Genomic DNA, 15,541 nt, shown 5'->3' with positions numbered 1-15,541 from the left:
TCTCGAGTTAATAAAAATATTATTTTTTTATTTTGATTATCTCCAATTTATAAATGATTGCTGGTGCTGCTGCTTCGAGGCGCCACTAGCAACTTTTTTATATGCCATAATAAGTATGATATGTATGTATTTGGTAAAGAAAACGGTTTCAACTATTTTGTTTTTTTCCCGTTTTTGAAAGGGTTGTGTAGAAAAAAAAATGCATTCTTTTGAGACTAAAATCATTTTAATTGTGCAGCCCAGTTTCGCAAAAACGTTCTAGACATTTTTAAAATGGCACATACAAATCCACGGACATCAACAGAACTCGTCGAGCTGAGTCGATAGGTACCTATAAAGGTATGTCTAAGACCCATAATTAATGATCTCTCAAATCGACCGATAACCAAACCTTTCTGTTAGAAAGGCAAAAAATGATGCCTGATACGTTTTTTTGGGGAAAAGCGAACTGGTATGTAAGGAGCTCATTTTATGTATGGAAAGAATGGTATTTAAACAGTAGAATTTCCAAGATTTATAACACGCTGAAATGGTGCCGTGGTAGCAACCAGAACTTTCACGTTGCTGGTCACGGTTCGAATCTTACTGTTTTTTTATGCTTTTTTTTTACTGAATAAGTAAAACCAACTACAATATTGATGGATAGCCGTGACGCGTGCCCTAGCATGATACCTTTTTAAGAGCTCAACCATGCATAGAGGAAAAATTCCCACAAAAGGAGGGGAAAGTAATATGACTATTAAATGATTAATCTCATTCTGTAAACTAAATCTGAAATCTTATTCTGATTCTAAAGTTTGAATTTTGAGTTACAACACTTAGTCTAATATTTGAATATAAGTTCCAATTTCAAATTCCAGGTTGATCTTTAATCCAAATTCTTAATCAGAATTCTAAATCTGAATTCTCAATCTGAATTCTGAATCTGAACTCTGAATTTGAATTCTAAATCTGTATTCTGAATCTGAATTCTGAATCTGAATTCTGAATCTGAATTCTGAATCTGAATTCTGAATCTGAATTCTGAATCTGAGTTCTGAATCTGAATTCTGAATCTGAATTCTGAATCTGAATTCTGAATTCTGAATCTGAATTCTGAATCTTAATTCTGAATCTGAATTCTGAATCTGAATTCTGAATCTGAATTCTGAATCTGAATTCTGAATCTGAATTCTGAATCTGAATTCTGAATCTAAATTCTGAATCTGAATTCTGAATCTGAATTCTGAATCTGAATTCTGAATCTGAATTCTGAATCTGAATTCTGAATCTGAATTCTGAATCTGAATTCTGAATCTGAATTCTGAATCTGAATTCTGAATCTGAATTCTGAATCTGAATTCTGAATCTGAATTCTGAATCTGAATTCTGAATCGGAATTCTGAATCTGAATTCTGAATCTGAATTCTGAATATGAATTCTGAATCTGAATTCTGGATCTGAATTCTGAATCTGAATTCTGAATCTGAATTCTGAATCTGAATTCTGAATCTGAATTCTGAATCTGAATTCTGAATCTGAATTCTGAATCTGAATTCTGAATCTGAATTCTGAATCTGAATTCTGAATCTGAATTCTGAATCTGAATTCTGAATCTGAATTCTGAATCTGAATTCTGAATCTGAATTCTGAATCTGAATTCTGAATCTGAATTCTGAATCTGAATTCTTAATCTTGTAAATCTCATTTTGATTGTTTTGCATCACACGGTTTTCAACATTGAAATTTCTTTCATCCAAATTTTTTTTTATGATTTCGGATTTTACAACTTTTAATAGTATGGTTTTACCCCTAAAAGTATGCAGCAAACTTAATTTCAGAAAAATTGTGAAAAAAAGTTTTCACAAAACAAAATCGTGTTTTCATGCGTAATGATCTTTAAGTCATCGCAAATTTATCAAAAACTGTGCAAATTGGTATTCTTGGAGAAACAATTCCAGAATTGAAAATTGATAAAGTGAGGAGAAATTTTACGGATGATGAAAAGAGCGAAAGAACATTTTTGCAAGGAAAATTTATTAACGTACACCATACTTTACCTCGCAACATCCAGCTTCATCAATTTTTAATTCTGATATTCTTTCTCCATGAATCTAAATTTTTCACCGATATGCCGAAAATAAATTTACAAAAATTCTGAATCTGAATTCTGAATCTGAATTCTGATTCTGAATTCTGAATCTGAATTCTGAATCTGAATTCTGAATCTGAATTCTGATTCTGAATTCTGAATCTGAATTCTGAATCTGAATTCTGAATCTGAATTCTGAATCTGAATTCTGAATCTGAATTCTGAATCTGAATTCTGAATCTGAATTCTGAATCTGAATTCTGAATCTGAATTCTGAATCTGAATTCTGAATCTGAATCTGAATTCTGAATCTGAATTCTGAATCTGAATTCTGAATCTGAATTCTGAATCTGAATTCTGAATCTGAATTCTGAATCTGAATTCTGAATCTGAATTCTGAATCTGAATTCTGAATCTGAATTCTGAATCTGAATTCTGAATCTGAATTCTGAATCTGAATTCTGAATCTGAATTCTGAATCTGAATTCTGAATCTGAATTCTGAATCTGAATTCTGAATCTGAATTCTGAATCTGAATTCTGAATCTGAATTCTGAATCTGAATTCTGAATCTGAATTCTGAATCTGAATTCTGAATCTGAATTCTGAATCTGAATTCTGAATCTGAATTCTGAATCTGAATTCTGAATCTGAATTCTGAATCTGAATTCTGAATCTGAATTCTGAATCTGAATTCTGAATCTGAATTCTGAATCTGAATTCTGAATCTGAATTCTGAATCTGAATTCTGAATCTGAATTCTTAATCTGAATTCTGAATCTGAATTCTGAATCTAAATTCTGAATCTGAATATGAGTTCTGAATCTGAATTTTGAATTCTGAATTTTGAATCCTGAATTCTGATTCCTAAACCTGTATCCTGAATTTGAAAACTGAATCTGAATTCTGCATCTGAAATTGAATCTAAATTATGTATGAGTATGTAGAAATGAAAAAAAAAACATAAATTCATTCTTCAACACGAGTAAAAAAAACGAGGGTCATAAGATCTTCATATAAATTCCCCCCCAACGCAGTTTCCTGTACGGCTCTGCATTTTGTTGACACCCGGCATGGCTTTAGACACTATAATTTCATAAATGAAATTATAATGTCTATAGGCATGGCGGACTCTGAAGGAAACGCCCATCCGCCATTTGCTGCATTGAAAAGCAAGAAGTGTAAGATATAAACACTGTTGCCGTATTTGCCCCAGCAGACTGAGAAACTGCCCAGACCACGGTGCGTCTTAGTAATGCCTTTTACCTATTTGAGTTTGAGCCGCTTTCAATCAAGCGTGCCGATGGTTTATTGGATAGCGCTTGCAACTTGGGATCTGAAGGGTTTTGGTTCAATTCTCGAGTTAATAAAAATATTATTTTTTTATTTTGATTATCTTCAATTTATAAATGATTGCTGGTGCTGCTGCTTCGAGGCGCCACTAGCAACTTTTTTTTATGCCATAATAAGTATGATATGTATTTGGTAAAGAAAACGGTTTCAACTATTTTGTTTTTTTCCCGTTTTTGAAAGGGTTGTGTAGAAAAAAAATGCATTCTTTTGAGACTAAAATCATTTTAATTGTGCAGCCCAGTTTCGCAAAAACGTTCTAGACATTTTTAAAATGGCACATACAAATCCACGGACATCAACAGAACTCGTCGAGCTGAGTCGATAGGTACCTATAAAGGTATGTCTAAGACCCATAATTAATGATCTCTCAAATCGACCGATAACCAAACCTTTCTGTTAGAAAGGCAAAAAAAATAATAGAACTACTATAGAACAAATTAACCTTGTAGCCACCTTTTGGCGGAGTTTACTTAAATTGTTATTTTTCAGTTTTTTTTTCACCAAATAATAAAAATGATTCAATAAATAAATAAATCGCCCATTTTACCAAGAATCATCATTTTATGGTCTCAGAAAAAATAGATTCATATACCTAGTTTTTCGTTTTGAAAAAAAATTATAAATCTATTGCCTTAAATGTAACAAAGATACTGAATTAGTATTTTGAAAAAAAAAAAAAATAACCGAAGTTGATTCAAAATGATGAAATAAAAAGCTTGCCTAGAATTATTTTGTGTGATACATCAAATATTTTTCATCCATATGATTTTCTGTGAAAAAAAAGTTGCTTGAATCACAGAATACAACTACTGCGAATTTTTTACCGAAAAAAAAAATGTGTTCTAGAGGGCTAATAGCAACTTGTCAAAAGCACTGCACTATCGCCAGTCCGATATCAAGTTGAGATTTGGAAATCAGTTTCTTTTAAAGTCTGATAGAGCCTTTGAAAGCTTGGAGCATTTTTTCTTTGGAGGTTTCAAAACAAATTGAATAAAAAAAAGCATTGTTTGATCGTCATATATGTAAATAAAATCTGAACTGTTGAGATTATGAAGCAGAGATTTTTTTCTAGAGTTGAGTGTTTTAATATCAATTTGCTTTAACAGCGTTCTGATGAAATAAGAACATCGAATGGTGTTTTCTGGTGGTTTTTGCTACGATCACCCAATACAGATGATATTTTTAATCCCTATGAATATATTTGCAGAATACTTTTTGTTTTTCTATTTTCCAAATTTTGAATTCCAACTCTTGATTTTACTTTTAGTATCCTTGAAAACTTTTCACAAATGTTCAAAAATTCAAATTATTAGTCTTCGCTTTGATTTGGAATATGAATTCAGAAAACTCTGGTTTAAAATTTCAAGTTTTGGATACAAATTTTACTGTTAAACAGAAACTAAGCGCTGGACCTTACTAGGGAATTTCATTTGGAATATCTATGAATATTTATCGTTTTTTATACTGAGATGCTACTTTTACATTTTATTTCAGAAACTATAATGAAAGCATTGAAAATTTGTAAGAATAATTCAGAATCAGAGCATTATTTGTATTAGCATTTAAATATTGAATTCGAGATTAAAATTCATAAAAGCTTTTATAGAAAGATCAATAGGAATTCAAGATACATTTGAGACTCAGAGGTCGAGACACTATTTCGATGATTGAATCTAGAAGCAATCACTCGAAAGAGTAACGATTTCAAAAGAACTGAGAATTTTAACCCAGATTTTTATAATCTAAAAACAGAATCTAAGTATCTGTTTTTTTATGAATAATCTGAATAATGAATCGATTCAGAATTCATGATAGACTTCTTTTTAGGATTTTTTCAATGAAACCTTATACCTAACTGTATTATCAAACAAAATTTCACAATCGAACTCTGCCAAATTGTGGCTCTTTTTTTCAAGTTGCTATTCCGGATAAAGGGGATTTATTAATTGAAATTTGTAGATTCGAATATTCTAGATACGAAAAATATTTCTCTTCTTAAAATGACACATTGTTTTGCGCAAAACATACGAATTCATTCTTCTGGATTTTCACGGATGTTTAAAACAAATAAAAAAACAGACATATTCGTTGCTTATTTGTTGTTATTAAAAATTAGTTAATTGAAAGAGTTAAATATATTACAAATCTAATTATTCGGAATGTGATTTCAGTACAAAATCTCGTTTTGAAACCGCTTGTAGTTTGTGCTTAAAAAGTAATGATTTTAAACTTTTATTTTATTTTTTTTCAACAGAACACATCGAATGCCTATTTCGAACCTAAGAATAAGTATTCGTAAAGAAATGCGACAAGGTTCGAAATGATAGATTTGATAAGGTCACAGAATAAAATCGACAAAAAACCCATTGTTCCCAAGCTACACTTGTTTTAAAAATATATTGGTATAGCAGAAAAAATTGTATCCGTGCGCCAATCAAGCATATAAAATGTAAGGCGCATTATGTGAAAAAAGATAGTAAACAAGAAATTTTCATAATTTTCAATTAATGCACTTTTGTTCCAGAAGGTTGCCGACCACTAGTCTAATAGCATAATTCGCAAAAAAAAAACACCAGAAATGTATGTGTGTGTATGTGAATTATTTGTGTTCTAAAAACAAACATACATTATTTTGTTAGCCGTTTAGTGCAAAATGCATCGATCATTAATGGTAAATAAAAAAAATTACCATGACCAGGAATCGAGCTCGAGTCCTCTGATTATCTCTCCGAAAAAAGGCCAAATCGTCAGAAGAAACAAGTCAAGCTTTAGCTCTATATAACAGTTGACTTAATCGAATTAAGCTTTCTGCTTGATTCTACGGCAAGAAACGCTCATTGGGCCCCGATTAATGGTACTTATACTACCCCAGGGAGGGTTCTCATTATGCCCCTACTGTGACTTATTTGCAGCTTTCGGCCAAAGAAATTAAAATGCATTTTAAAATGTTTTCATCTACTTTTTACAGTTTCAGCCAGTAAGGAGAGAGTCTTTTTTACTGTCTGAATACGAAACAATGATGTAACATGTCATATTTTATATTAAATAAACAATATTATAGTAGTTTTCTACGGTAAAATAAGCATCCTCCTTAAGGTGGCCAAAGGAGGAAAAAGCGGGATGGTTGGTAATTCAACAATAAAGCGGGATGGATGGCATCTTTGACTTAAGGGGGACCAAAGCAAATTGGAAAAATCAAAATTTTAATGGTGATTTCAAATGTCTGAAAAAGGATTAAATCTTGTGAGATCTTGTGTTATCTTGAAAAATTATTTTTGGTCGTCTTAGTCGACTTAGTCGTTTTTCCGAAAAACGGATGGTTTCGAGAGTTGGGTGGATGTACGAGATTATTGTCTCAGTCGCAAAATATCATTGATTGATACCAGATACGTTTCCCGGATTTCAAGTAAATTTTCATAACAAAAAAAATCGTTCTTCTCTGCTAGCATTATTTGCACATAACTCCAATAATTAAATATCGCACAATCGTTTTATCACGAGACACTATTTTCGCAATCAGGATATTGAATTCCGGTTTTTCTTGCCCCATAAAATTGCACAACCTAGCATTATCGACATAACTTAGAATTCTGGTTGCCCTCCAGTTTGCTTCCTGGAGACTTTTCAATGGTTAGGTCGGTATGTATTCACTTTTTCACTTGACCACACTTGACGACACTGACTGTAATTTACATTTAGGTATTTCCTGAACCGGACCGAACCTCATTGATCTCCTTCCGCTGTATTCCAATCTCGCAATATTGTCACTTTTGAACGACCAGCACTGCTACTTGTTGCTGCCCGAATCGAACTGATCCAATGGCAAAATGCAACATTTCGGAGCTAGATCAACCAATCCTGGACGTCCTTGAGGGGCGATTTCAAACGGCGCGGCGCGATTGGACAGTTCAATCAGAAGCTTATTTTTTTTTCTCTTCTGGCGCAATAACAACGGTTGATGATATTCACTGCCACCAGGGGCTATTAATTTCCGCTAAGCTATTTCCTTTTGCGTTAACTGAGCTCACTTTTCTTATGATCTTATTTCCTTCTGGCTGAAATCACACCAACTTATAGGTGAACGAACAGGCCAAAGGTAATCAACCACTAATGTGTGCCACTAAATCACTTGACGCTCGATTTTTTCCCTTAATGATTCGTTTTGTTTTTGTCATGCTCTCGCGCGCTGTTTTGTTTCGCTTCTTCGGGGCTGATCTTGATCTTCAACCTGTCAACTTGTCCCCAGGTAAAGAATGAGGCCGTCGTGTACTTTTTTTTCTGTTCGGCTCAATTAGTCCGATCCAGCACACCATGTCATTCGAGATGATTGCTGTTGGCTGCTTGTGTACCTTCAACGAGTATGAAATTTCAGGTTCAACTCAACGCTCTGACCTGATAAAAAATCGAACACGAAAAAAACGCGTGGACGGTGAATAAACTTTAAGCAAATCGAACTAAAAGAACGCAATCAGGCACGGTCTGCGACTTCGATTTCGAGCAGAGGACTTCCTCGAAATGAAACCACAACAACCAGCTAAAGGTCGTCCAGCAGGAGTTGCTGAACCGAAACTCTGAAACTTCGAATCCTCTACCCCTTCACCATTTCCTGGCCAGCTAGAACGGAACGGAAAAACTCTATCTAGGCGTAACGGGCTCACCGCGAGCAAATTCTCGAGCACTCGCGTAGTCGATTTGTTGTGCTGTAGATCGGTCAACGGTCTGGATCGTTACTAAACGTCTCCATAGTTTCGGACCCGAGCTGAGATGAATCTGGCTGCTGTTTCTGCCGTTGATTTTGCGCGTCCGCTCACCACAGCTGCTTTTGCTGCCAGCATAGCGGTGAGAATCTACAAAGGCGCGATCGAGCTAAGGAACGTGACAAAAAGGCGTGCATATGTTTGAAAACAAGCCGGCTCGAGAAACTTAGGCAGCTTAGAAGTTTTTGCTACTCACAAGCACAAGCTCTCGATCTCTACGCCTCTGGCCAGATTAGCACGAAAACTGAGCGAAAAATAAGCCTCCAAGTGTAAACAACAATAGCTGCCTACTTGAGAGTAAAAGTGGAATCGCGCTAGGTTTTCGGAAGGGCGGAGAAGAGAAACGATGAACAAGGTGGCAGATTTTGCGAGGGAGTGGACGACGTGCGGACGTAAACATCGACAACGATTGACTGGATATCGTCGTGGGGTAAAGAATTTTTTTTCTCTAGATAGTTGAACCTACCTAGCACATCAACAGTTAACTCGAAAGAGTTGCACACATTCATTATTGCAGCATGAGTGGCGATGCGATGCGATCGGTTTGACGATGGTATGAATGAATTTATTGCCATCGGTTATGGCGGGAATATTCATTATCATGTATAAACAAGCGGTGTGCGTTTTTTGTGATTAATGCATAGCCAACGTTAAACTTCAACATGCCATGCTCATGTGATTTATTATTTATGATTCATTATTACTAAATAAAGAACTTGCGTTAATGTACTGGTAGTGTACTAGTACTAGAGATGTATCGAACGGTGGTATTCGGCCAACTGCCGAATACCGAATATTATTTGCCTTTTCAACTTTTCGGCCAAAAGAATACTCGATCGATTATTCAGTTGAATATTCTATTGAGTTTTTGATAAAAATACAAAAGCTTAATGCTTCCCATGTCTTTGGGTCGGTTATTTTCAACCAGATGTATAACCCAGCAAACGAAAAATCGCATCACAAATTATAACTCAAGTAATTTAAAACGGTACTGCGAATCGTAATTCCAACTAAGGGCTGTCCCAACGGTAGATGCAAAACACGGTTTTCGACCACGCTAAAACATTTCGGCTGGCACCGGTGGCGTAAATTGCTGCTTTAGCACAGTTATCGATTTCAAAATTCCCAACAGTTATGTGCCTTTGTTCCAAATTCATGCAAATTTGGAACAGGATTTCAAATTATACGACAGACTGATTTAGTTCACGGTGAGAAAATTTTAGCCAACAATGATTTCTTTCACACATGTTTGAGTAACATTGGGTGTGATAATAGTCTCTTTTTGAGATATTATTTGAATGTTTTTTTTTTCGCTTCAACCACCCTATACGTAACATAAATTGAGAATAGATGTTAATAAAAACCATATCAAGTATAAATAATAGATGTCACATTATTCTCGATTTTATAAATAAATAAGAATCTTTTCATTAGGGCTCGACGAATTAGTTATTCCAGTCAGCGTTCTAAAATTTGAAAAAATAAACGAAAAGAAAATTTTAATACTTTTTCGATGAGGTAAAATAAATGTTTATTGTTATTTTTAATATTGAGAGATTTTTAGTTTCGTATGGATTGCTCGGAGTTTTCGTCAATATCAGCATATTTTTCTGTATCCAAACATAAATTTGCAAATAGTGAAACAAGTTTTTGTCAAACAAAAATGTTGACAAATCAAGGGAAAATGTCCTTTGACTTGGGGATAAACATTTCTCGTTTCCTTATCAATGTCAGCAATAACTTAAAAAAAAAAGCTTTTTCATTCCATTTTAACAAAACTTTATTCCATTGATTCAAAGCAATTTGATTGAATTAATTGAAGAATTGTTTCAATTGACCTTTTTTCCTCGTTGTGTAGTCATTTTTGCTTTTAAATTAATGAAATCCTGGTAGAATAGTTGAAATCATTGTTCTGTCAAAAGAATATTCGTAGAATTAATTTTAAGACAATTAACCGTGAAACTCAAAACTTATGCAATTTTTCTAATAAAATGGGTTTTTTCTTCTCAATTATTGAGTGTCTGCAATGAAAGTTTTTCCGTTTTAAATTTGCTCCTACACCGGTGGGGAGTGGGTGTTTTAGCCGATTCTAAAATTTCAAATTTTGCTAAAACTGGTATATGTACTTAAAACCAATATTTACGCCTGAACCGTTGCAGGTGCTCTAACGCAAGTAAAAGGTCGTAAAAATCGTTACTCGAAGTCGGATTAAAAGGTTCTAATCGGATATGATAAAAAGTCTGCCTTGTTTGCAGATTTTGAAGACGATTTTGTTCATTTTTTTTTCTCCCGCGTGTGTCAAGTAAGAGAACAGCTTGGTTGTTCTCTCTGCGACTATCAGTGCAAACAGATAGCTTAAAATTAGACAGTGTATTTGCAAGAATTGTCCAATGACAGAATCCACAAATATTGTCGCTGGCAACGGTTCGCATGAGTTGAGAGAAAAAACATGTGCTCTCTTGCATTCTTCCAGTATGTATGAATATGATGGATTTCAAGATGACGCCAGAAAATAAAATTCGACTTCCAGTCATGATATCATTTCAGTGGATATTCACAACCAATCTTTATATGTTTCATTAAAAAGTCTGTCCTCATTTATTGTACTAATGATTAACAATTCAGAAATGAGGAACTCATCCTAAATACGCGTGTAATTGGTTGGCTTGCAAGAGAAACTTCAAGTTTTAGCTATTTATATGGCTCTCATAAAACCATTATAAAACTAAAGAGCCATTTATCTTACCAAAATAAAGCTATTGAACATTGAATTAACTAACGTCACATTAGTAGCAAATCAAAGGGCACAAAATGATGACTTGTTGATGGATTTACGACGTCAAGTAGGGTGAGTGCTCCTACTTTGGCCCTAGAGCCTGATTAAGTTCTAAAATGCCTAAAATTTTAAATAATTCATTTTAATAGCATAGGATTAAGATACTCCTATGCACACAGTGAACTCTTATTTTTCCTCAATCCTATCATACTGCGTTTTATCATAAAAAGTCTTTCTTATAAAGTTTTCAACGTTTTTAAAAATGTACCTCCTAACCAATGGTTAATCATACAGTTTTGAAAAATCTGAGTGAATAAGGAAAAATCACATTTTTTTCACTGATCCAGCTTAAGTAAAAGGAAAATTACTCGCAATGTGAAGAATATGAAACATATTACCTATTTTTCCAAAAATAATTGGACATCAATGCAAATTCCGGGAAGTTGGTAAAGGGTCCACAAATAGGAGACTTTTAACTTTGATGATCCATTTTTGGACCTGACATCACCGAAACTGTGTTTCAATACCAACAAAACATTTGTGGTGCGAATTTTTCATTGTAGTGAAATTTAGAACCAATAATAAACATTTCTAATTTTTTCTGTCAGCTTGACGAAAATAAACTACAATTAAGTAAACTCACAAAAGTTTTAGCTATTATTCTACTGATATATTTCAAAAAAAATTTCCTTATTCTCAGGTTTGACGAAGAGCATTTATTTTAAAATACTAAATATATCATACAGTTTTCACCTTAAATCTTGACTGGCGGTAGAAGAGATGCTCATAATATGGTTGGAATGATGATTTTTTGTTATAAATTTTACCAGATTATATCTCTCTCAATATTGCAATCATCATTCATAAACCACCATGCTTGCTGAAAAAATTATAAAAGAACTCATAAATCGTTGTATTTGGATTTTTTGCCGCGAATTTTTGCTCTAGAAGCGAACTCAGAGATCTCACGAAATAAATAAAAATTGATTACATGTATTAACAAAGCTTTATGAAAGCTTTGGTGATCAAAATTTTACAACATGAATTGTCGAAGAATAAAAAAACCGTCATGAGGACGTTTCTAGAACAGGGCCAATATTTAGTTTTGTAAGATTTCTGGCGATGTAGGGAAAAGTGAGGAAATCATGAAATTTTTTTTCAACATTTAGGACACTTACAGCCACCAATTGTTTATTTCTTATCATAAATTTTGGAAATCAGCGAATGTTTCAGTGCTCTCCCTAATTTTGTTGAGCGACGTTTTTTGGTCGTGCGTATGTTTTTGAGACGTTTGTTCATAAGGTTACCCCGTCTGTTCATATATATTCCACTATCTAGGGGGTAATTATGAACACGGATTATGAATTTAGTGAACAATTTATTGAAAGTAAGCAGTTTATGGCGATTTTTCACTTACAATTATTTACATAATATGCTGTCTCAAGACATAACTTGACAGACATAATTCCTAAAATTCACTCGGTCCATGGCAACCGTTCTCCAATTTCTCGGACACCCCACGTTCGCCAGATCACGCTCCACTTGGTCTAACCACCTCGCTCGTTGCGACCCCGTTCGTCTTGTTCCTACCGGATTCGTAGCGAACACCTGTTTTGCAGGACAGTCGTCCGGCATTCTCGCAACATGTCCCGCCCAGCGTATCCGGCCATACTGGGTTCGCCGTAGAGGCGCGCGAGCTCGTGGTTCATCTTTCGCCTCCACACTCCGTTCTCCTGTACGCCGCCAAAGATGGTTCTTAACACTCGTCGCTCGAATACTCCGAGTGTACGCAGGTCCTCCTCGAGCAATATCCATGTCTCGTGCCCGTAGAGAACAACCGGTCTAATGAGCGTCATATACAGGTTACACTTCGTGCGAGGGCTAAGTCTTCTCGACCGCAGTTGCTTGTGGAGTCCATAGTAGGCACGACTTCCGCTGATAATTCGCCTCCGGATCTCACGGCTGGTGTCATTGTCTGCGGTCACCAGTGAGCCGAGATAGACAAACCCCCTTATTCTGCGCCGCGCGTGAGGTGACGATAGTCGAGTCACCCGATTTCAGTAGTCGCTTTAGGTAAGAAACGTCTTTTAGAATTAACTTTTTGAGTTATTATCCTTATCTAGTAGTCACCGTGAGTGAAAAATCGTATGCTCTGTCACATCGGTTTCGGGAATAAGGTGACAAGACTCACACGACTTCGACTCGACTCGACATCGTCACCTCACGCGCGGCGCAGAATAAGGGGGAAAGTCTTCGACTATCTCCAGCTCGTTGCCGTCGATCGTGACCTTGTTATTACTAGACAAGCGGGTTCGGTCGGTCTCGGATCCGCAGGCCAGCATGTACTTCGTCTTGGACGTATTAATCATCAACCCAATCCTTCCTGCTTCGCGTTTCAGTTTGCGGTAGATCTCTTCCACCGCCGCAGATGATGTGCTGACTATATCAATGTCATAGGCAAAGCAGATAAGTCGACTGGATCTGTTAAAAATCGTGCCCCGCATTTCTCCTACCGCTCGTCGAATAACACCTTCTAGCGCCACGTTTAACATCATACAGGATAGACCATCATCTTGTCTAAGCCCCCTGCGCGATTCGAATGAACTTGACAATTCATCCGAAATCCGCACACAGCACTGCGTTCCATCCATCGTCGCCTTGATCAGTCTGATAAGCTTCCCGGAAAAGCCGTTCTCGTCCATGATTTTCCATAGTCGTTCGTGTCGTATGCGGCTTTGAAGTCGATGAATAGATGGTTTTCACTTACAAGTACAAAACATAATAATTAAGATGATTAACAGTAATAATTTTTTTGTTTTATAAAAAAAATCAGTTCTAGTAATGTATAGAACTTAAAAAATAAACTAATGTAATCTAAACTTAAAGATAAAGAAACAGAAAACAGCAAATAGGTAATGTTCAATACTGATGTTATGAAATCGCTTAGTACATCTTTGTACCTGAAAATAATGACGTTTTCTTAGGTGATGGAAATCGGAGATTGCAGGTTCAAGTCCTGCCGGTGAGCCGTTGTATCTTTTCCGAAAAATTCGTGATATTTACGGCTTATGTTATTTCGTTCTTTGATAGTTCATGTTTCCCAAATTCTTTCCATCACCTACGAAAAAAAAGGTAATGTTCATTTAAATTGACTTTTTCTTTCTTTTGTTTCAAAAGTGTGATATATTTGTTGCCTTGTTCACGATTCCCTTTTCATTCGTTTCTTCGCGTCGATGCAGAATATTTTCATTTGTTAGGACTTCTCCATATGTATGAAATGTTAGGTGAGTCAGGCAACTCGATACTTTTTATATTCCTTAGAAATGTTCTGCACACAGACCATAACGTCTTCACCTGAATATCGTGGGTAAGGCATTTGGTTTTAGATTTTAGGAATCATGAAATTTAAACCTATATTTTCTACGCAGTGTCCGTTTTTCCTTACCATTTTTGAAAAGTGTATTCTGCAAGCATGTTTTAGATTGCTATAGATCAGTCTTAATGAATGAAATTATACAATTCAAAAGGTTTATGCGATAGCAAACAACCTAAACTGCCCATCTGCACGAAAATTGCAATGAAAAAAACCAGTATCTGATGTTTTATTGAGATTCTATATTAGGATGTCTGTCTTATCCGACTTATAAGATGGTTGTTTCACGTAAACACTTATTTATTTTTGAATCAGTGAAATGTCATTTATTGCAAGACTTGTCATTTCTATAAAATCGACTGGTTTAAAAGAATCCAAAACTTACTTAATTAATTGTCTGCCACCTGTACGAAATAGCACACTTTTAGATCTACTTACTTAAAAAAAACTTTTATTACTGCAGGAGTTTTCCTTATCAAACTGAAAAAAAAATCTTCACTAAAATTTTTGTTTTTTTTTTTGTTTCAACGAAAATTTATTCATTTCGAACCAAAATTGGAAACAAATTGTCAAACAAGTAAGGAGTGTATCGAAAATTAGTTATAAACACATTTTTTTTTTTCATTGTATTGATTTTATTGATGATTCAAACAAAGAAACAGTTCGGAAGTGTTTTAAAATGCTTATTCTTACAGTTTATAAAAAAATTCAAGTACAAAAGTAATTATTGGTAATATTCTCGGACTTTCGACTTGACGCGTTTTATTCGATTGATCACACTTCTTGGCCGTAGCATTCCAATTTTTCTCGAAAACCGCCATGGTCCTGTTGGCCTTACCATCCTTCTTGAAAACTCTCTTGATGATATAGCCCAATATCGTTCTATGGGGCGAAGCTGGGGGCAGTTTGGTGGGTAAATATCTTTCCCAACGAAATCTACTTCGTTATTCTCAAACCATCTAAGAGTAGATTTAGCGTAGTGGGCTGACGCCAAATCCGTCCAGAACAAAGGTGGAGTCGTATGTTTCTTATATAGTGGCAGCAAACTTTTCTGCAAACACTCTTTTTGGTAGATATCGGCAATTATTGTTTTTGTAAAGAAACTCGCCGACTTCAATCCACAAGAGCAGACTGCCTGCCACACAAGCACTTTCTTGTCAAATTTTTCCTCTTCAATCGATTCTCGTGGTCACTCAGATCCAGTGTAGAATT

At 35.1% G+C, this 15,541-nt stretch overlaps 1 protein-coding gene across 3 annotated transcripts in view; it reads right to left on the bottom strand.

The window, feature by feature from the left end:
* The window catches only part of LOC129738834 (uncharacterized), a 59,440-nt gene that overhangs the window by 16,485 nt on the left and 27,414 nt on the right, over positions 1 to 15,541 (bottom strand). Inside the window, exon 1 of one of the 3 annotated variants that reach the window (XM_055730139.1) lies at positions 8,082 to 8,232. The exons of 1 other annotated variant lie outside the window; for it this stretch is intronic. Coding sequence is in view for 1 of the 2 variants with exons in the window: in XM_055730138.1 (XP_055586113.1) it covers positions 7,146 to 7,150 (5 nt within the window). In the remaining variant the exon portion in view is untranslated. Of the gene's footprint in view, positions 1 to 7,145; positions 7,788 to 8,081; positions 8,233 to 15,541 lie in introns of those variants that run through there. One more of the 3 variants, XM_055730138.1, reaches the window with a different exon arrangement.

This window comes from Uranotaenia lowii, chromosome 1 (assembly GCF_029784155.1).
Source record: "Uranotaenia lowii strain MFRU-FL chromosome 1, ASM2978415v1, whole genome shotgun sequence".
Classification (NCBI taxonomy): Eukaryota; Metazoa; Arthropoda; class Insecta; order Diptera; family Culicidae; genus Uranotaenia; species Uranotaenia lowii.
Note: the sequence above shows the minus strand (reverse complement) of the source record. Positions and strands in the feature narration are given on the sequence as shown.